At 26.2% G+C, this 21,413-nt stretch overlaps 7 protein-coding genes across 7 annotated transcripts; 5 read left to right on the top strand and 2 right to left on the bottom strand.

Moving 5' to 3' along the window:
- Positions 1–166: 166 nt before the first annotated feature.
- On the top strand, positions 167–2,854 carry OCT59_017459 (uncharacterized protein). The gene is made up of 7 exons (XM_066137498.1): positions 167–230; positions 322–683; positions 761–940; positions 1,007–1,271; positions 1,348–1,447; positions 1,512–1,587; positions 1,670–2,854. Exons 2-7 carry the CDS (start codon positions 464–466, stop codon positions 2,482–2,484), a joined length of 1,656 nt encoding a protein of 551 aa, XP_066004078.1. The 5' UTR covers positions 167–230; positions 322–463; the 3' UTR covers positions 2,485–2,854.
- An 81-nt stretch (positions 2,855–2,935) lies between these two features.
- OCT59_017458 (uncharacterized protein) lies at positions 2,936–5,265 on the top strand (the record flags this gene model as incomplete). The annotated part of the gene is made up of 11 exons (XM_025322463.2): positions 2,936–3,064; positions 3,142–3,273; positions 3,366–3,495; positions 3,554–3,681; positions 3,743–3,823; positions 3,906–4,070; positions 4,140–4,217; positions 4,280–4,337; positions 4,417–4,643; positions 4,710–4,908; positions 4,997–5,265. 11 exons carry the CDS (start codon positions 2,936–2,938, stop codon positions 5,239–5,241), a joined length of 1,572 nt encoding a protein of 523 aa, XP_025166208.1. The 3' UTR covers positions 5,242–5,265.
- Positions 5,266–5,316: 51 nt separating this feature from the next.
- On the bottom strand, positions 5,317–7,218 carry OCT59_017457 (uncharacterized protein; the record flags this gene model as incomplete). Its single annotated transcript, XM_025322462.2, has 4 exons — positions 5,317–5,789; positions 5,865–6,653; positions 6,769–6,876; positions 6,972–7,218. The coding sequence occupies 4 exons, from the start codon at positions 7,216–7,218 to the stop codon at positions 5,317–5,319; spliced, it is 1,617 nt and encodes a 538-aa protein (XP_025166207.1).
- Positions 7,219–9,865: 2,647 nt separating this feature from the next.
- OCT59_017456 (uncharacterized protein) lies at positions 9,866–11,827 on the top strand. The gene is made up of 6 exons (XM_025322461.2): positions 9,866–10,155; positions 10,237–10,322; positions 10,391–10,557; positions 10,625–10,727; positions 10,799–11,263; positions 11,333–11,827. Exons 1-6 carry the CDS (start codon positions 9,957–9,959, stop codon positions 11,618–11,620), a joined length of 1,308 nt encoding a protein of 435 aa, XP_025166206.1. The 5' UTR covers positions 9,866–9,956; the 3' UTR covers positions 11,621–11,827.
- Positions 11,828–12,422: 595 nt separating this feature from the next.
- On the bottom strand, positions 12,423–14,342 carry OCT59_017455 (uncharacterized protein; the record flags this gene model as incomplete). Its single annotated transcript, XM_025322460.2, has 2 exons — positions 12,423–13,885; positions 13,960–14,342. The coding sequence occupies 2 exons, from the start codon at positions 14,340–14,342 to the stop codon at positions 12,625–12,627; spliced, it is 1,644 nt and encodes a 547-aa protein (XP_025166205.1). The 3' UTR covers positions 12,423–12,624.
- A 2,450-nt stretch (positions 14,343–16,792) lies between these two features.
- On the top strand, positions 16,793–18,914 carry OCT59_017454 (uncharacterized protein; the record flags this gene model as incomplete). The annotated part of the gene is made up of 10 exons (XM_025322459.2): positions 16,793–17,012; positions 17,084–17,100; positions 17,163–17,221; positions 17,308–17,329; positions 17,400–17,614; positions 17,689–17,716; positions 17,788–17,866; positions 17,958–18,094; positions 18,164–18,292; positions 18,369–18,914. 10 exons carry the CDS (start codon positions 16,793–16,795, stop codon positions 18,840–18,842), a joined length of 1,380 nt encoding a protein of 459 aa, XP_025166204.2. The 3' UTR covers positions 18,843–18,914.
- A 425-nt stretch (positions 18,915–19,339) lies between these two features.
- OCT59_017453 (uncharacterized protein) lies at positions 19,340–20,974 on the top strand (the record flags this gene model as incomplete). Its single annotated transcript, XM_025322458.2, has 5 exons — positions 19,340–19,621; positions 19,703–19,869; positions 19,932–20,034; positions 20,106–20,567; positions 20,654–20,974. 5 exons carry the CDS (start codon positions 19,340–19,342, stop codon positions 20,972–20,974), a joined length of 1,335 nt encoding a protein of 444 aa, XP_025166203.1.
- Positions 20,975–21,413: the final 439 nt, after the last annotated feature.

The following is a 21,413-nucleotide window of genomic DNA, read 5'->3' as shown; positions in this document are numbered from 1 at the left end:
GGACCGAAATAACGGTACTTTTGGGTTTTCCATATTGCTAATACATATAATTATATACGCTGTTAGTCGAGAATAGAAATTTTTGATACCGTTTAATTGTATTATAACGTATCACCACAGAAATTTGATTGTATTAAAAAAATGATTTTTGTTTGTTACATTGCCTATTTTAACAAAGTGTTCAAATATACGTTTCGTTGTACCCGATCAATTTTCTCTTAAATTCATAAGTAAGTAAATTAAGTAAAATTAATTTTTATCAAGTAACCAAGAAATCAAAAATTTTATCAAGTACTAAAAATTTAACATTATTTTCAACAGCCTTCGCGAGGCATTTTGCCTCATTTATCTTTAAAGGATTTGTGTCACTCTTTTCGTATTTCCACCTCCAAATTATTTATATCATAACCTACATTCATTTCCGTTTGATAATTTCCTTTCTCATTCATAACATTAAGTCGAAATGTCAGAGTCGCCAACATTAAATTTCCTGATCGGATTTTTGGTTTCTGTTGCAGCTTCAATTATGAATGCTGCTGGTCTAAATTTACTCAAATTAGATCACGTAAAAAATTCAAACCGGCCACCATCTTCACAAAGGAATGAGTGTGGAAGACCATTATGGCATATTGGTTTATATTTGTATATCGCCAGTCAAATGATTGGGAGTACCATTGCACTAAGTAAGTCTTATAATTATATATTTTTTCTATATTCCTCGATTCTAAAATTTCTTTTTCTTTCAATAACATCTGTTTAGATTTCCTTAAAGCTCAATGGGTTGCTCCTCTTGGCTCGGTTTCACTCATTTTTAACTTTATATTTGCTAGAATGTTAGTGGGAACCGAAATTACAAAGAAGGATATTGTTGGAACATTTGTTGTCATTTTTAGTGTGATTTGGATCGTCATATTTGGAGGAATGAACGCCGGACAGAATGGTAAGAAGATTTTACTTATTCCGAAAAACTACTATAAAAATTTATAAATCTTTTTTCTTTCTTTAGACGAGAATCTCACTTTGGAAAAATTAAAATCACTCATGATGCGCCCACTTTTCATTGTATACTTTTCCTTCCTCAATATAATCACCTTTACTTTATTTGGAATCGCTCTTTATTGTTATTGGATTCAAAAAAATAATGATAGGAAACGACGAGATAATTTTTTTAAGGGAATTGAGATCTCCCGATTAAAAAAAGCAATTGGTATGACTATGGCTGGCGTAGGTGGATTAGTTTCAAGCCAGACTCTACTTTTAGCAAAGAGTGGGTATGTATAAGAAAGAAAATAATTAAAAATTTGATTCAAACAGTGATGATTATTAATATGTGACGCATGTTCGAAGCGTCAAATTGTTTACTATTTCTATTGCAGGTGATAATCAATTCACTGATAATTTAAGTTGGTTCATTTTGATCGGACTTGCTTTTACGGCTGTATTACAAGTTAGTTAAATAACTGTGGTTCTTTTTCATGTTTTTACATGTAACTAAAATATTTTTGCCTTAGGTATATTGTTTAAATACAGCATTGAAACTTCATGATTCTGTTTTGGTTGTACCTATGTTTTATGGCTTCTATACAGGTAAAAATTTTTTTTTTTAATCATAAACATCCTTAGAGATATTTTTTGTTTAGTATTGTTTATTTCAATGTTATTTAAACAGCAATGGGACTTGTAAACACAATGATATATTTAAATGAAATATCAACGTATCCTCCTTGGGCACTTCTATTGGTTACATTGGGAATAGGTAGTTTAGTTTATGGAGTTTTATTACTTAGTGCGTCAAAAGAAGAACCTAACACGGATTCAATCGACTCTGAATTTGATGATGAAGAAGGAATGAAAGAAGAAAATATGTTAAGTGCGGGATCATGGGATGCAACTAGTACAAGTGGAACAAATAATTCAACAGGATCTCATATAGGGATGTTAAGTGGGAATGGAAAAGAAAATAATAAATCTAACGGAGAAAGAGGAAAAAAATTTGGAGATGGAAGATTTTTTTCAATTTCAAAGAAATCTTCGGTTAGTGAACCAGGTTTTTTCAGAATGTCATTATTAAAAGGAGGGAAAAATAAGTTAAGAGACTTCGAAAATACAGATGAATCTCATCATATAAACAATTATCCTACAACACCGCATATTAATATAGATGATGATGATTATATACAAGAGCAACCAGCAATAACACATTCTATCACATCTCCTGCTACAGCTGCAACAACTTATGATTTAATGCTTTTCTCACCAACTTCAACGAATATAAATTCATCAACTGTTACAATTCAACCAATATCTTCTGCATCTAACAATTTTACTCCTTTACCAAGGCATAGAGTAGTTGATCATATATACGAAGATGAATCAATAATGTTTACTAGGAGTTTTGATGATTTATTACATACTGATGAAATAACAATTGATGAATGGACTAATAAAAATAATAACAATAATAATGAAAATAATAAAAACTAATAAAAGTAATTAATTAGAATTAAGTCTATAAATGATTTAATATTCCTGGATAAAAAAAAGGATCGATTGTGAGTTTTGTAATTATAAGCTTTAAATTATTGACAATACATTTTCATTTAAAATATTAAATTAGGGATTTTTCAATTAAGTCATGGATTCTTATAATTTCTAATTAAAAAATACAGTTTTTGCATAAATATTACTTATTATAAAGAACAAGAGTTCTCTAAAAGATAGCAAATCTGAATTTAAACTATTAATTTGCTAAATTATTTAGGAATCAATTTGGTATTAATATATTTTTGAATTTATTCAGGGAGATGAATTCAGTTAATTTAGTTTCCTATCATTTATATGATTGGTTAATAAACCTAATGTCTTTTAAAAAAAAAATTTGATCACATGAAATCATAAAATTGATTGATAACTCTCACTGTTTATTGAAAAGGGAATGCAAAACTTCGCATTCTTTCGTCGTAACTATCGAAAACATACTAGTAATTTTATAGAAAAACTTTATAAATTTTATTCTACTAAAATTTCAAAAGCCGATATGCAAGCCAACAATCGTACTTATGAGGTAAATTTGTACTTTTTCTCTGTAAATTTTTTTTTTTTTACAAATAAAAAAATTATTTTTTTTTGATAAATAATAAGGATGCGATAAAATGTTTAAATTCTCTACAAACAAATGCTGCTATATTACAAGCTATTCGTGCTTCAGGTGGTCGTTTGAATGAAAAAAGTTTGCCAGAATTTAGAGAACTTTGCAGAGTAATTGGATACGATGTAAAAATCAATCATTTTTTATTGTCAGCCACGTGATTTAAAATTTCGAAATTTTAATTCCGAGTCGGCCAACTTTTATTCTTTAATAAAAGCCTAGTGACTTTAATCGATTAAATGTTATTCATATTACGGGTACAAAAGGAAAAGGTTCAACTAGTGCATTGGTTGAGTCAATTTTAAGACATTATAAACAAGATGAAAATATAACTCCGATTCGAACAGGTTTGTCAATTGATATTTCTGTTACAATTAATAAAATGTATAATTAATTTTCATAAAGGTTTGTATACTTCGCCCCATCTTATTGCCGTACGTGAAAGGATTTGTTTGAATGGAAATAAACTAAGCGAAGAAAAGTTTACGAAATATTTTTTTGAATGCTGGGATAAATTTGATTCAAATAAAAAGGTAAATCAAATATTTATATTCAATATATAATTAATAGAGATTTAATTCCCATCTTATATAGGAAGATAATAGTCAATCTGCCAAGCCGAACTATTTTAGATTTCTTACTTTAATGGCATTCCATGTTTTTATGAACGAAAATGTATGTTATATATAAAGATTGTTTAAATAATGAATACTAGCACTTTCTAAGTACTTTCTCTTTTTATTTCATTCTCTTCTAGGTTGATGTAGCTATAATGGAAGTTGGAGTCGGAGGAGAATATGATTCAACAAATATTATTGAAAAACCAATTGTATGTGGAGTAGCATCTTTGGGTATTGATCATCAAACAACTTTGGGTGATACAATTGAAGCAATAGCTTGGCATAAGGGTGGTATTTTCAAGGTAAATACAACAGAATAAGTGTTTTTAATGAAAATACGAAATTAGTGTTTCATTTATAATTACATTTAGAGAAATGTTCCGGCTATTACGGTTGAACAGCCAACTTCCGCTTTTGAAACATTAAAGAAACGCGCTATTGATATTAATGTAAGAAAGGGATTAGTTATCGTTTTTAAATTTTTTTCTAAAAAAATTTTTCTTGTATATAGGCTCCATTTATTCCAATTAGTTCACTTGATGAAGAAACACTGGACGGAATTAAACTTGGTATAACAATTATTATCAAATAATTACAATTAAGATAATTTTTTTTCTTTTTTTTTAAAAAAAAAATGTTATTTTATAGGATTAGCAGGAAAGCATCAATTTACAAATGCATCACTTGCAATTGAATTGTGTAGGATATGGTTAGAAAAACAAAAATCTGTTAAATTATCCGAAAAAATTCCTAAAGAATTTATTCCAGGATTAGTTCAAGTTTATTGGCCTGGAAGAGCGCAAGTATTAAAATTACCACAATATCAAAGTATAACCTGGTATTTTGATGGAGCTCATACGTCAGAAAGTGTACAGGTGTGTTTTTATTCTAATTATTATTATGAAAAAAACGGGTTTTAAATTTTCATTCTTTTATTTTAGGCATGCATTGAGTGGTTTAAAAGTAGTGTATTAGAAAAAGATAATGATCTAGTTGAAAGAATATTATTATTTAATTGTATTCATGGCAGAGATGGTGTAGAAATCTTAAAGCAAATTACATCAACAAAACCTTTTATTAAATTTGATCATGCAATATTTTGTTCAAATGTTACTTTTATTACAAATCAATTTAAGCTAGGTATAAAATAATTTTATTTATACTTATTTGTTATAACAGATGAATTTAAAGAATATATTGAAATTTTTTTTACTTCAATTATTTATAGATTTGCAAAGCAATTCAGATACAATTGATGAAAAATTGACATTACAAAAAAACCTTGCAGAATCATGGAGCCAATTAAATTCATCAATAGATAATTATGAAACTCATGTATTTTTATCAATTGAAGAAAGTGTGAAATGGATTATAGAATATTATCAACAAACAAATAGAGAAATTCAAGTATTAATTACTGGAAGTTTACATCTTGTAGGAGGTGTTATGGCTGTATTAAATATTGATGTTTAATAAATTCAACTTTATTTATTTTTATAATAAAATTACTCTTTACAAGTATTTAACAAAAAAAGAAAGAAAAAAAAATTAGTTAATCTCTATATTTAATTCTTTATGTAAAATACTTTTAAAGTAATCATTTGCTTTTACTGAAAATAAATTTTCCCTTTCATTTATATCAATTTTATGTCTTGATATTTCATCATGTTGTATACTAGAAAATCTAGTATAATTTTTACCACCAATTTGATTTAAAGTAATTGATATTTGTGAATTATTATGTTGTTGATTATTATCATCTAACATATTATAACCAATAAATCTTATATTATCCATATTTGAATTACTTATAATATCTTTAATTATAAATAAATCAGTTGTTGATATAAGTTTAACAATATCCCCTAAATTAATTTGTTCTGTTCCAATTAAAATGGAATTATAGTGATATAAATTTTTTTCAGCATCATAAAATGATGGAGAATATAATGTATAAGTTTTTTTTAAATAAGTAATACATAAAATTACTTCTAGGTATCTATAGTGAGAATGGCAAATAACTATTATAGTAATATAAATAATATTAATAATAATGATAAAAATAATAAATATATGATATTTTAATAATAACTTACCTTTAACTTGTTTTGATAGGATCTTATTTGTAATGTCTACCAAAGAAAAAGATAAAGGAGAAATATAATCTTCTAATACAATAATTTCTTCAACAACAATATAAATAAATTTAACTGTATATACAAATTTTGAAATAGAATTATTATAAGTTGAATTTGTTATAAGAGCAGGCCAATAAGGAATTCTAGCATTATGATTTGTAATAACTTTGTTGACATTCTCAAAAGTTTCCATTGAATCATCACTTAATAAGCAAATCCAAACTACTTCATTTATTCTATATTGTGCTTTACATAATTGATCAAGCGAATCTGATTGCTTCACTTGAGAAGAGGAGTTATTATTTAAAGAATAATAAGATATTTTTGATATTTGAGGATTATTTGGTGAATAAAATGAAACTTTTTGTAAAGATGATTCGTCCTTATAAGGTGGAGTAAGCGAAGAAAAATTATTCTTTGTTAAAGAAGTATTAGGTGTAAAATTTGAATTAAAGGAGATTGTTGGTAAAGATTTATTGTTGAAATAGGATTTATTATTTAGAAAGGATTTATTTGGTAAAGTGGAAATAGAAAGTAATGACGAAAAAGACTTAATTATCTTTTGTTTTTTAATAATATTTTTTGTAAAATTTAAAGGTGTAGATGCGGAATTTTCCAATTCTCTTTTCTTTTTTGCAGTACGACTATTCATTGGACAATAACAACATTTACAATCTTCAGATTTATCTGATATAATCCATATTAAATGTGGCGTAAATTCGTTAGTTGAACGAAATCTATACTTTCCTAAAAAAAAAAAAAAAGAAAATATAAAGAAGATATTTTCGATTAAAAATTCTTTCAATTTATAAGTTAATGTTAAAAAAATTATATGTGTGTATATATATATCTTAATAATTACCGAATAAATAATTATCCGTACGAACTTTAGTTTTTAATTCTGAATCATTATACGTTATAAAATCATAAAATTCGTAACCACTAGGAAAATTCAAAAGATGTTCTTGATCTATATAAAAATTGAAAAAAAAAATCAATCAAAATATATAAAATACGTATAATATTTATAATATCTTAACCGAACATGTAATATTTTTTATTTACCTTCTGTAATTAAAGTATTGTATTTTTGTCGTAAATAATTTGCGATAGCAATACCAAGTGGCTTTAACCATTTGGTTTGAATTTTATAATGATCAATAGTAATATGATCAATTTTAATATGTTTTGAACCATCTTTTGATATTTTAACTTTTTTATCATTTGGATAATTGATTTTTATGTTTGTTGCATCACTATAATTTATTATTATTCCATTTTCCTTTATACTAAAATTATTATTCATATTCATTTTTTAGATCTGATAATTAGGTGTGTAAAAAAAGGAAGAAAAATTTTGAGTTATATATCGTATTCGTTACGTATTTAAGATTTTTATTGTACGACAAAATGCAAAAAATGTCATGCGTATATTGCATGCATACATATATACTCATAATATTTTTTTTATTTATGGAACTAAACGAATAGCGCAGCAACCTACCACAATAAATATAAATATATATATATATATATAAGTAAGCGAAATATTTCGTATGATGATAAACTAGAGTTTTATCTCGTCTTTAAGAGTATAATTATATATTTATCTGCATATTTATTTTGCATATTTATTTACTCGCTAAATTTCTCCCATTATTTAATATTTGGCGAACTTTTATTCACAGCATAAATATTATACTTCTTGAATCGCGTCTATGATACTCTAAAGTCAATAGTAATAGTTCAAATTCATCTCTTACATGTCGAAAAAAATTATGTAATTGCGTATTGGCGTTTTTTTTTTTATTTATGCATTACAAAACCTATATTAGCATTTATTGTGAGGCATAAGTAAATTAATTAAGAAATATTAATAAAACCTTGATATATATCACCTATAAATCCACCATTTCTTAATCATTTTAAACCATAAGCATACACTGTGTAATAAATTTTGATCGAACCAATTAAATCAGAGTATTATTAATCCCATAATTTTTCAACTTACAAAAGGTAAATTATGAGCAAAGTTTTTGGTTTGATCTTTACAATTCATTTTGAGTTCATGGAATTCTATTATTTAAAGGAAGATGTGATATTATTTTTTTTTTTTTTTTTTTGGCGTTTTTCTAAATAAGAACAAAGGACACTGAAATTGCATAAATGTATGCATGGTGGGCCAATTTATCGGAAAGAAATCCGAATCATATGCATTAATGATAAGACACTTTATTTGTGTATGAGAATTTTCAAGAAATAATAAAGTAACTAGCTTTGTAATTATATCTATTATTCGTTAGTTTTTAAATAACATGATTTGAATGAATTAAAAATTAGGATAAACTGAAATAATAATAATTATAATAATAATAATAATAATAATAAAATAAAAATAAAAAAAATAATAATAATAATAATAAAAATAAAAAGTGAGAGTTGGTAAATTTAATTTCAAGTATTTCAAGTCCGCTATTATAAATATAATTGTTAAAGAAACTTTGATGTTTTTCCGTGTTCTAACTTTTTTTGGATGATAATTTCAAAGAATCATTCATGTTGTAAAATAAATTACCTTTTTTAGATTATGAATTTCTTCATTCTTTCAAACATATGGTTTCGCCATTTAAAAAAATTTCATTTCGGTATGTTGTGTAACCAAAAAATATTTTCTTTCTCATAAATCTTTAATTTTTAACTAAAGTTTTACGAATGTAACTGTATTATCTGATCGGAATTATATTTCAAAATTAAAAACTAATTTGAATATACAAGCGATATACTCTAAGGTGACGCAAAGTTATAAATTTGGTTTTCATATCACAATATCACAATTTGTCTTTTTTGACCCGGCCGCCCGGATTTTTATTTTAAATTCAAAAATTTCAACCAATAAAATTTAACTGTCCGATCAATAATTTCACCGAATCGTCCATTTCGCCGAACTCCATCCCATGAACATTTCGCCGAAAATGGTAGCGATTAACAAAAATATTCATCGCGAGCAATGAACATAAAAATTAAATTATTTAGAGATTTTTTTTTTTTTCCAGGATATTATCACTTTAACATTCAAGTAACTAATATTAATTGTTAAGCAATAAATAAATAACTTTAGTAAGTAAAAAAAAGATTAATGTATTATAAACAACAAGATAAATTTAATAAAAATCAGCTAATGCCCTATAAAAAATTTTTCAGAAAAATGATCACGTGTCTGAATTTCTTCGGAATAAAAATCATTTATCGGAGCTTTTTCCAGAATTTTTTTTATAATGATGTATTTAATATAAAAACAATAAAATAACCAAATGGAATAAATAATTTTTCGGCGAAATGTCCATTCAGCAAAATGTCAATTCGGCGAAATGTCCATTCGATAAAATGGCTTCGGAATTCGGTGAAATTGGGTTTCGGTGAAATGGTATTTTGGCGAAACGTCCTTTCGGTGAAATATCGCTTCGGTGAAATATCCCTTCGGCGAAATGGGTTTTAGTGAAATGGTTCGGCAAAAAGTTTGGATACCATAATTTCATATGTTAAACTGCGTTAAATGATATCATAATTATAAAATTGCTGATCTTTTTTTTCGTTAGAATAAGAAATTTTCTTTAAAGAAATGTGTTTTGTCTTTTATGTATGCGATTTAGTCAATTTAAAGATGTGGTTTCCGTGGTTATCACAATGATAAAAAAAAAATTTTGAATTTGTGATTTACAGATCCGGCCGGGATATGAAATCAAATTTATAACCGATCTGCCGCTGCTATAGGGGTTTTTATATAACTGATAATATGCATTCTGCAGATCTGCAGATATGTGATAAAGAATATAGCACGCGTAAAATACGCGGCTTATCTGGCTTATCTGTTGCTCGAATAACATGCCACGTGGTGATACAAGCTACAGACATTGCAAAATGAATCGTTTAAAATATTTGTAATGAATTTTTTGAGGCTTGAAAAATGATATTTATACGGTCCCATTTCTTTGCAAATTTTTATTATTTTCGTAATATTATTTATTAATATTACTCTATATTATATTGAAAATGAATTTTCATGTAAAAATCTTATTATGGTGCTTAACTCTCTTCATATTTATACAGTATTCGGAATGTTTTTATTGGTTTAAAATAGAGAGACATATGGGAACGAAGACCTTGCCAGTTATATTTACTGATAAGGCGAATCCGATTAAAATACCTGATAAATGTGAATTACAGCAATTATACCTTGTTTCTAGACATGGTAAACAAAATTATTTTCGTAAATAAAAATTGTATTATTATTATTATACAATTTTATAATTTATATATATATATATTTTAGGAACTCGCTATCCTACTGATGGGGATATAAATAAATTCATCGAATTAGAAAAAGTTTTTAAGAATGTTTCATACGCAAAAGAATGGGTAAGTAAAAAAAAAAAACAATTTTTTCTTGTTATATATCATTACTAATTTATTTTTTGTTTTAATAGTATGAAAATCCATTTCCATTATTAAAACAAGGGTTATTAACTTCAAGAGGTGAAAAAGAACTTTACTTTATGGGAAAAAGATCAAAAAAACGTTATAATAAATTTTGGAATAAGATATTACCTTATGATCCAAATATTATTAATTTTCAAAGTTCCGCTGTTTCAAGGTGAGTCTCAGTCAATTAGTTAAATATTATTTTAATTATTTATATTAAAATTTTTTTGTTTTAATAGAACTGGTATATCCGGATTTGCATATTCTCTTGGATTACTTAACGGAGAAGGAACTTTAGGAATAGATAACAGTCAATCAGTTTACATCTCTTCTATTCCAGTTGTAAGTGATTTAAGAAATTAGATAGTAAATGAATATTAAATATTAAATATTATCTTTTAATTATATTTTAGAAACAAGATGAAGAATTAGCAATGCATCAAGCATGTCCACGATGGGCAGAAACAGTAGATAAAAATAATACAATTCTTGAACAACAAAAAACTGAATTCACTACAAATTATATGACAGAAATTTCTCAACGTATAACAAAATCATTTAACATTACACCAGAACTATTGCCTAAACATGCAGATTCCATTTACAGAGCATGTGCATTTGCTATAGCATTTTTTGGTAAAACAAATACTTGGTGTTCATTATTTAATAAAAATGAAATATTGGAATTAGAATATTTTAATGATTTAGTAGACTATTATTCATTTTCTTATGGTAGTAAATTAAATGAAGAATTGGGTTGTTCATTAATTAGTAATATTATTAAGAATATAGAAGATTATTCAAATGGTAATTCTACTTTAAAGGCTGATTTAAAATTTGCTCATGCTGAAACTCTTCGATTCCTTGCAACAACTTTAGTAAGTATCTTTTTTTTAAAAAAAACTTTAAATTTAATACTTCAATTAATTTAATTTATATATTACCAGGGACTATTTAAAGATCAAACCCCATTAACTGTTGATACACTTCCTGAAAAACTCTTGAATAGAAAATTTAAAGATTCAACTCAATTATATTTTTCATCAAATATGTATTTTGAAGTTTATACTTGCGCTGAAAGGAATGAACGCACTACCACTTATATCCGTACATTACTTAATGAAGAACCTATTATCATACCGGGATGTGATTCGAAATATTGTGAATTGAGTAAATTTAAGGAATTATTGGGTGATAAATTAAATTGTAATTTCAAAAAAATTTGTGAATTGTGAATTTTAATAGAAACAAGATAAGAAAAGAAAAAATTTTAGTTAAAAGATGAATTTAAGAATCAATTAAATTAGATTTGTACGTATAATGAATATATCTGTTCAATACATATGTACATTATTATTAAGAAGTTTCATTCGGTTTCTTTATATTATTTATAAGAATTTTTCTTGATTAATTCAATAAATTTCAATAAATTCTTTAATCTTACATGAATTTTCAATGAATTTTGTTTATAATCAATGGGTTATGGTAATTAGAGATTATCGTCATAAAAATAAAAAAAAATTGGTAAGCATCCTTTATCTCTTATTGCCCACAAGCAACTTTTCACTTAAGGCTTATAATAGTGTAACCTGACTAACCAAGCAAAGTTGACCAACTTCTTTACTGTATGAAAAATTCATTAAGACTGAAAAACCGACAGACAATCCTTAAGTAGAATACGTTATATAATATTTATACTGTTCAATTTCTCCACTTACTCTAATAAGATTACATCTATTTATCTGAGACTAGATAGAATGATTTTAAATAACAGAAGTAATAAATTTTTAGCAATCATAGTACACTAATAACTTTGACGGTAATATCAATACAGGTTCATCCTGTGATATACGCAAGCAAAAAAAGATTAATAATTTATACAGAAGTACGAAACTTTTTTTCGTTAATATTGATCAATGTTCCGAAAATACACTGGAATGAGCCACGCGGCCGATCATTTATGTAATTCTGGTAAATATACAAATATACTACTAATACGCCAATTTTTTTTCTTTTATTATTTACGAAACTTTATTTACAACTTTTTTTTTAAATATGGTAAAAATAAATTAATTTCATTTTCTTTCTGTGATTATAATACAAATGGGTGAGGAAAAAAAATGGGTGAAAAAAAAGATATAAATGTTCATATTTCCAGACTTTCATGCTCTTGAAAAAAAAAAGATATAAATGTTCATTTCCAGACTTTCATGCTCTTAAAAAAAAAAAGAAAGGTTAATTATTTTTTACAATGACGACAACGTTTACCATCTTCAAATAAACTTTTCTCATGTTCATAAGTATCATTAATGTAAGGTTGACTGTAACTGCTACGTCTTGGATTATTTTTATCAACTTTAACAACTCTAAAGACTTCACATTCCTCAATATCAAAATACATATGAGAAGAATAAGAAGAATAATAAGAAGGTACATAACAACCAGTGTTATATCTCAAAATTAACCTTAAATCACCAAAACATGGACCGTCTTCTGATAAGAAATGCTTATATAATGTATCATATCTATTTAAAGGAGACATAACATATCTTGGAACTTTTTTTCGATTATCAAAAAAGAAAATAAAATTTTCTTTTACACTAAAACCATCCTGTACTTGAAGAGATTTCTTATCCGTAAAAAGTCCATAAGGATTAAATCCTCCAACTAAACATCTCTGTCCTGCTATTTTTGCAATTGCTAGAGTTGGACCTTGCTGATTACATTTTTCTGCAAAATTCCAAAATCCATCTTTTGATGAACGAAAAATAAGATCAAATTTATATCTACAAGCAGGTTTGATGGGTTTTTCTTCATCAAGTTCTTGATTATGTAAAGATCCTATCCATTTAATAAAATGTGCAGCGTGAACATGATTTATAAGATTTGAATCCTTTAACCCTTGAGAACCTTTTGGTTGATATTTTGTTAAATACCATTTTAAAGCAGAATTATCCATTACTTGAGGTGATAAAATTTTTTCATATGGAAGAATTTTTGAATGAACATCATTTCGAGAAATTTCTGTGAAATTAATTAATGGTAAAAGGTTTCCTAAAGTTCTTCCAAGTAATTTGAAATCTTCATCTGACCATTCTGATAATTTTTCCTTGTCAAGTGAAGGATTTTGTAATAAACCCCATTTGATAATGAGATCCCAACGGGCAGTATGTTCAAGGTTAAAATTATATTGAAGTAAAAGGGAGAAGAGGATCGATTCTTCTAAAGTACCTAAATCTTCAGCTTCAGTTAACCATTTAGGATCAACGTTAATCTTATTGGCCAAATGACGACGAAGTTTATAAAAAGATTCAATTCTAAAAATATAATGTAAAACTGGAATACACTCTTGATCTGGCCAAAAATCCATATTCTCCCCAGTATTAATTGGTATGTTATCAATAAGGTCATCTAACATAAATTCATCTGAAGCACTAAACAAACCATAAATTTCGTCGGCATTAAGATTATCCAATTTTAACTCACCAATGTACAGATACCTGAGAAATAGATAGCGTATAAATAATTGTACATTTAAATATAATCAAACACGTGACTTTATATCTCAATTTACCTGAGAATAATATCAAATACAATCGGCCTAACATTTGGTTTATCAATAATAAAAATATCGTTTTCTTTTCTGGCCCATTCAGAGGACAAAGCAGTGCGAAAATACTCAGAACGAGAACACAATATAATTGATCCAGCTTTAAATTCTTTTAAATCAGGTTCAATTCCTACACGAATGATTGTATCATATCTTCCTCCACCATAATCATTTTTATCGTCGTTACAAATATTACTATCATTTTTTTCATTATAATCACTGTATTCGTTCATCTTTTTGGAGGTAGGTCCGGCAGGTTTACCTAGTAAAAGGTCAAATATGTTCCCTTCATTTAAAATGTATCCAAAAGAATTCAGAGTGGAAGTTATAGTCGATTGAGTTTCCATGATTTTTTTTTATTAAATGAAGTGTTGAAAAGAAAAAAATTTTGATGTTTTTTGATGTTATTATTTGGAAAAAAAAAAAATGACGGGGTAATAAATCTTTTTGTTGTAACACAAGTACATGGGAAACCGTAAATAATCAAAATAATAACTTACTTTTTGAATAACGCAATTTACACTGTTCGGTAAGTACCAAATAACAAAAAAAAAACTTACTTTTATTAGGCGGCTATCGGGTGAAACCTTGATGACCCTTAAAAAAAAAATTATTAAAATTTTTTTTTTAAAAAAAAAAATATTAACTGCAAAGCGAAAAAGTTTTTATTTAAACAAATACAACCGAAAATTTTTCCTGAAATAAGAACGATCAACAGTGTATCATCTACAACTAAAGTGGCAATTGGCGAATTGGCGTTGATTTTTTATTTTATAGATTTAAAAATAATAAAAAAGACATATTTAATGCACATTTAAATAGCATTTATTGTCATCAGAACATCATTTCTAGTGACAGGTATCACAAGAAGAAGCAATACAACTTAAATTTTCATTTGTTTGGTGCATAATTAAGAAAATGATTACCCGAAAGATCCGTTCTAGATAATTTTCAACTTTACAAAATTTGAATATTTTTGATGTAAAATACAATATGGCTCGAATTTAGACTTTTTTACTTTTTGGCGTTTTTTTTTTTTTTTTTGAAAAAAAAAACAATGCTAAAAAGGAATTAATTTGTCTTATTTTTGGTCTTTGTACCTTCGTTTTCACGAGATTTTATCATTTTCGAGTTGGAAAGTTGGTAAATTGATTGGAATAAAGATAAACTTTGGGATAAAGCAATGCGTACTATCAGTAATTTATCAGTAATATATCACACATTTTAATCACATTAAAAATATTAACCAATTAAATAAAAGATCTAAACTCGATTGTAAACAGGTTTTTTTTTTGATTGGCGGTAAATTTATGTTTGTGTTCAATGAAAAAGAACAATACTATGTTACTTGAATGTAAAAAAAAAAATTTTTTTCTTCCTGCATTTAACCTCGTGATTTTGATTATCTTGAACCAATCAAATTTTTAACATTGGCAGTGATTATAATTTTTAGTAGGTCACCAAAAGCACAAAATTTGAAATTATTACCCGCCAAAAATATCCTTAAAAAAAAAAATGCGGGGTAAAAAAAAAGGTTTGTTTATTCACGAAATAAAGAAATAAACAAACTAACAAAATGTGGGGTAAAGGAATCCAATTCACTTGTTTTTGTCGTCGTAAAAAAAAAATAATAAAATAATGACGATTTAAAACTTTAATCAATGATGGAAATATGACGTTTCATAATAGTTTAAGTATAAAGCGACACAGAGATTATAAAAATTATAATGATTATAATGATTTATTTATATGATGTCATAAATTGGGATTCATAAAAAACAAACATGAATCCTAATATAATTCTTAAAAGAACATTGCATACATGATACTTGTACATTATGCATGTGAGTTATCTTTCCAAAAAATCCTTTTTCGCGTTTGATCTAATTATTATGTAATTATTTTCGTCATCGTAATAACTAATAATACAATAATTCAAAATTTATCTAAAAGAATATCAAAGTACTTAAAAGTAATTTATCAATTATTGATATCATTTATTTGTTATAATTTAATTCTAACTAAAAAAATACACAAAGTTTCCATATTTTTAAATTATTCCTAGCATCCTTGATTTATATATAAGGTCATCGCTCGGATAGATGTAAAAAATTTAAGAAACGTCATTTAGTTTATCATATTTAATGTAATGAAACGGTTTTAAAATAGTAAATACTAATATTTATCCGGTTGATGTCCGCTATTCGACTATCGCTCGGTAAGCCTACAATCATTTTTAAACCAGTGATAATTTTCCAGTTTTTGACTGAAATTTTATTAATTGTGTCGGATACCAAAAATAACTTACCTCGGATAAACTCTTGATGCTACGTGTGATGAATGGGATAAATGGGAGGAATAAGAGGGATAACAATTATATTATTTTATCCCACGGTTTCTAGTTAAAATTTGTGCTTTTTTTTCTTGATATTCTCACGGGTGGTGTTTATTTAAAAGATGGGTAAAAAGTCTATCAATATTGGAATAAAAAGTCAATCATTATTCAATATATTAAAGGGCTTTATTAGTACGGATACCCGTGAGTTATTTCACGGAGTCACTGGAATATCATGATTTTCACGGCTGCGCCGTGAAAGCCACAGTTCCCGTGAAATAACTATTACATATTTCATCTATACAATATTTACTAACTTAATCTTCTAGATATCAAATTAGGAAATTTGACATGGCTACACATATGTCACGCAGGTTAAAGCCATGGTTGTCATGTTGTGAAACAATTGTTATCTCCGGACCTCCACTATAAATCAAAAAAAAAAAGAAATAGTAATTTGGTATGGTATTCTCTTCTAAACATTTCTCATTATCTATGAAAAAAATAATTTTTTTTGGTTGTTTGATTTTAATCGCCAATGTTCTTGCGATACCAGTTGGCAATGACGAACATGAAATAATGCGAAATGTTCATATGAAATTAAGTGAAAAAACAAGTACCGAATTTTGGTTAAAAGTTGCTTTGACTGTATTTTTGGTTTTAATAGGCGGATTATTTGCTGGTATTTATTTTATTATGAGTTTAGCATCACAAAAAAAAACAGAAAATAATTTTTAACTTATTCGTTTTTAGGATTAACCCTTGGACTGGTAAATATCTTTTGTGAATTACGTAACTTTTGATAATTTCTTTATTCTAAAATGATTTTTAGATGAGTTTAGATGAGACGAATCTTCATATTCTTGCTTCATCAGGTGACCCGAAACAACAGTAAATAATCATTATCTTTATTCTCTTTAAACTTGATGTACTTGATGTTTGTAAAATATTTCTAATTATTCATCATTTTTTAATAGGAAATATGCTGCAAGGATTCAGGTATGTAATAAATCTATTCATTTTATTCAAATTTTACTCGGATGACATGTCTTATAAAAATTATTAAAAGCCAATTAGAAAAAATGGTCATTTGCTCTTGGTTACACTTTTACTCGCAAATGTAATAGTCAATGAAACTTTACCAATTGTTATGGATGATGTTTTAGGTGGAGGTGGGATAACTGCCGTTTTAGCTTCAACGGCACTTATTGTTGTGTTTGGAGAAATTATTCCTCAATCCGTATGTTCTCGTTATGGTCTTGCTGTTGGTGCTTTCTTCGCTTGGTGTGTATTTTTTTTTTTAAAGAAAAAATTATTTTTATATATAAAAATGATTTATTTATAATAAATTTTATCAGGCCAGTTAGAATATTGATATGGTTGACAGTAAGTTTACATTATATTTATTAGTTAAATAATGAGATTTTTCTAATATCAATTTAATATTTTCTTTGTAGTTTGTATTTTCATATCCGATAGCAAAATTGTTAGATTGGGTTCTTGGAGAAGATCATGGAATTATTTATCGTCGTGCTGGTTAATATTGAAACTTAATACGTATATTTATTTATACATAATAGATATGTGTCCTTTTTATTTAGTAATTTCTAAAATTTTAATATTATAGAACTTAAAGAATTAATTAAATATCATGAATCATCTGAACGTGGTGGTGATTTAATGAAGGATAGTGTTACTATCATACGGGGTGCACTTGATTTACAAGATAAAGTTGTTGAAAATGCAATGACACCAATTGACAAGGTAAAATTATCTTGTTGAGTACACTTTTTTTTTATAAAATAGTACTTTAAGCATTTTATAATGTTTTAGGCATACATGATATCTATTGATAGCATATTGGATAGAATCACTATAAGAGAAATTTACACAACTGGACACTCACGAATTCCTGTTTATGAGGGATCGCGAGATAATATCTTGGGCGTACTGTTGGTTAAGGTAGTAATTCTTTTAAAAAAAAAAAAATTTATTGTACATGTTTTTTATTTATAACAAGTATTTGTTTTTTATTTAGTCTTTGATAATGCATAATCCAGATGACTCAAAACCTCTGAGAGATTGTAAAATAAATAGCATTCCAACTGTTGAAGCCAAAACACCGTTGTTTGACATTCTTAACACATTTCAAGAAGGAAAAAGTCATATGTCATTAGTATTTAAAGAAGGAGTACCAGTTGGAATAATTACATTAGAAGATGTACTTGAAGAATTAATTCAAGAAGAAATTTATGATGAATCTGATGTAAGAACAGGTTTAGCAGTCAAATTGGAAACCGGAGGTCAATTGATTTTATCTTCAAAGAGAAAACGTACGTCATCCCTTAATAATAATAAAGGTAAATTCAAAAGTTCGAGTTCGCATCCCCTAACAAGGGCAAATACGGATACCGCTATAGATCCTAAAATTGATATGATTGGAGATACTTCGAAAAACGATAATGATCTGATTATTTTTGATGAACCTGAACATAAAGATTATAATCATTGAAATCTAGTTGGTTTAGCTATTTATTATATTATTGTTATTATTTAATAAATTCCAATTGTATTGCTTAATGAAATATATGATGAATATTTTATTAATATATAAATGGATCTCGGTGCTTATAGGAAATTTAATTAATAGAGTAAATATCATGTGTTCGTTTATTATGTTGCTATATTAGTCTAAAATCAGAAGTGGACGTTATTGGTTATTTATCTGAAATCACGTGAAAATAGATTTCATAATTCCATAAGTTTACGAAACTAACTAATAAATGGGAATACCGGAAAATGTTTTTCCGATCAAAAAAAAAGATATTTATTGTGAGGCGTGTTATTGTTTGAACGAAAAATATCTGGCGTAAGATCACAAGGATCAGTCAAACAAATAAAGGTAAATCAAAAAAAAAAATATTTTAAATTTATTATAAATAATTGGTTTGTTATCTATTATTGCTTTTAAATTTTTACTCTTTGATTACGAATAAAAATTTTTAAAAGATGCAATTTTTATATCAAATTGTTTGGACCAATGTTTTAGCTTTAATATTTTTTACGTCATCATATTATAAATTTGATATGAAGAGACATATGGGAACAAATTCATTATATCCCATATTTACTGATAAACAACCAGAATTAAATTCTCCTCGTAATTGTAAATTAGAAAAGTTATTTTTAATCGCTAGACATGGAACAAGATATCCCGAAGATGACGATATTGATAAATTTGATGTATTAGAAAAAGTTTTTCATGATGTACCTGGACGTAAAAAGCATAAGGTAATCCCTCAAAAAAAAAAATGCGAACAATTTTACTGATTTATTTATTTTGTTGAATAAACAAATAATTATATTACATAGTGGGAAAATAAATTTACGTTATCACAAGATGCTTTATTATATTTTCGAGGTCAGAAAGAACATTATCTATTGGGAAAACGTTCTTTTAAGAAATATCAAAAGTTCTGGAAAAAAGTTATTCCTTATGATCCTTACATTATTGAATTTAGAAGTACAAAAACTTCAAGGTATGTCTTAATTCATTATAATGTTAAATTAAAATTTGCTAACTTATACGTTTTTTTTTTAGAACTGGAATGTCGGGAAATTCATATTCTGTCGGATTATTTGATGGACATGGAATTTTAGGTAGAGGAGATACTCAACCGATTTATATTTATACCACTTCGCTAGTAAGTTTTATTATATATATATATTTATTTAAAAGATTAAATAAATTCTTAATAATATATTCTATATATAGTCAAAAGATTATGAATTAGCGATTCATCGATCTTGCCCTCTTTGGAAAGATACAGTAAATGATAATAACAAAATTCTAGGAAAACAAGTTTCTCAATTTACTTCAACAAATTTAACAGAAATTACAAATCGCATCTCAAAAAAATATAAAGTCAAGAATCTTCAACCAATTCATGCGGATTATATTTATAAAGCATGTGCATTTGATATTATATTTTTTAATGAACATAACAGTTGGTGCAAATTACTTCGTAAAAAAGATATTTTGACATTAGAATATTTTAATGATATGAAAAATTATTATCGATTTTCTTATGGAAATGATTTAAATAAACGATTAGCCTGTAAGTTAATTACTAAATTGGTAAATAGTGTTGAGAAGTATATGAACGGGACTTCTCCTGTTAAAGCGGAATTATTTTTTACTCACTCTGAAACACTCTCATTCTTATATACAATCTTGGTAAGTTATAAAAAAAAGTGTGGAAATTTTTTCTTTTCATTTTATCATTTAACAAAATTTTTTTTTTTTTCGATTTTTTTCGATAGGGATTATATAAAGATTCTAAACCTTTAATAGCAAATGTAACTTTAGATGAAGTTTCTGATCGAAAATATAAAAGTTCAGAAATTTGCCCATTTGCTGCAAATGCATATTTTGAAATCTATAATTGCGCCAATTGCGCCTCCAATGAAAATCTTTTCGAAAAAAAAGAAAAATCCATTTTAGTTCAAATAATTATCAATGAGGTTCCGGTTATTATCCCAGGATGTGATGAAAAGTATTGCGAATGGAGTAAATTTAAAGAATTAATGGGTGATAATATAGGTTGTGATTTTAAAGAAATTTGTAAGACTGAGAAGTATTAAGGAAGGATTCTTTTGTTTATCATTATACATATATTGATATATAATAATATATAATAATATATTGATATATAATAATATATAATAATATATTGTATATATAAATATATATATCTTAACCGAAATATTTATTTTTTTTATCCTATCTCTTAATAAAATTCGTTAATCTCGTTATCTTTAGTCAAAATTTTATATTCAATGAAACTATTATTAGAGAAGTAAAAAACGCCCAATTTTTCTTTTTTTTTTTTTTTTTTTTTTTTAAAAAAAAAATCTTTTTATTTCCCAAACTACTGTACTGTATATTCAGTGTTATATTAAAGAAAAAAAATATAATTTAATTTGTGTATACTTTGCTTGGACCATTTTTCACGAAGATACGTTGTGTCATTTAGATAAATAAAAGAAAATAATTATAATTAATAATTACTTTTATAAATTA

The sequence above is a fragment of the Rhizophagus irregularis genome, chromosome 26 (assembly GCF_026210795.1).
Source record: "Rhizophagus irregularis chromosome 26, complete sequence".
Lineage (NCBI taxonomy): Eukaryota > Fungi > Glomeromycota > Glomeromycetes > Glomerales > Glomeraceae > Rhizophagus > Rhizophagus irregularis.
This window is presented reverse-complemented; position numbering and strand designations above follow the sequence as displayed.

Bases quoted from the DNA above. Each gene is read 5' to 3' on its own strand.
- OCT59_017459 (XM_066137498.1), top strand. From the start codon at position 464: ATGTCAGAGTCGCCAACATTAAATTTCCTGATCGGATTTTTGGTTTCT. The intron at 684-760 runs GTAAGTCTTATA...ACATCTGTTTAG, and splicing joins TGGGAGTACCATTGCACTAA to ATTTCCTTAAAGCTCAATGG. The intron at 1,588-1,669 runs GTAAAAATTTTT...TTATTTAAACAG, and splicing joins GTTTTATGGCTTCTATACAG to CAATGGGACTTGTAAACACA.
- OCT59_017456 (XM_025322461.2), top strand. From the start codon at position 9,957: ATGAATTTTCATGTAAAAATCTTATTATGGTGCTTAACTCTCTTCATA. The intron at 10,558-10,624 runs GTGAGTCTCAGT...TTGTTTTAATAG, and splicing joins CAAAGTTCCGCTGTTTCAAG to AACTGGTATATCCGGATTTG. The intron at 10,728-10,798 runs GTAAGTGATTTA...ATTATATTTTAG, and splicing joins ACATCTCTTCTATTCCAGTT to AAACAAGATGAAGAATTAGC.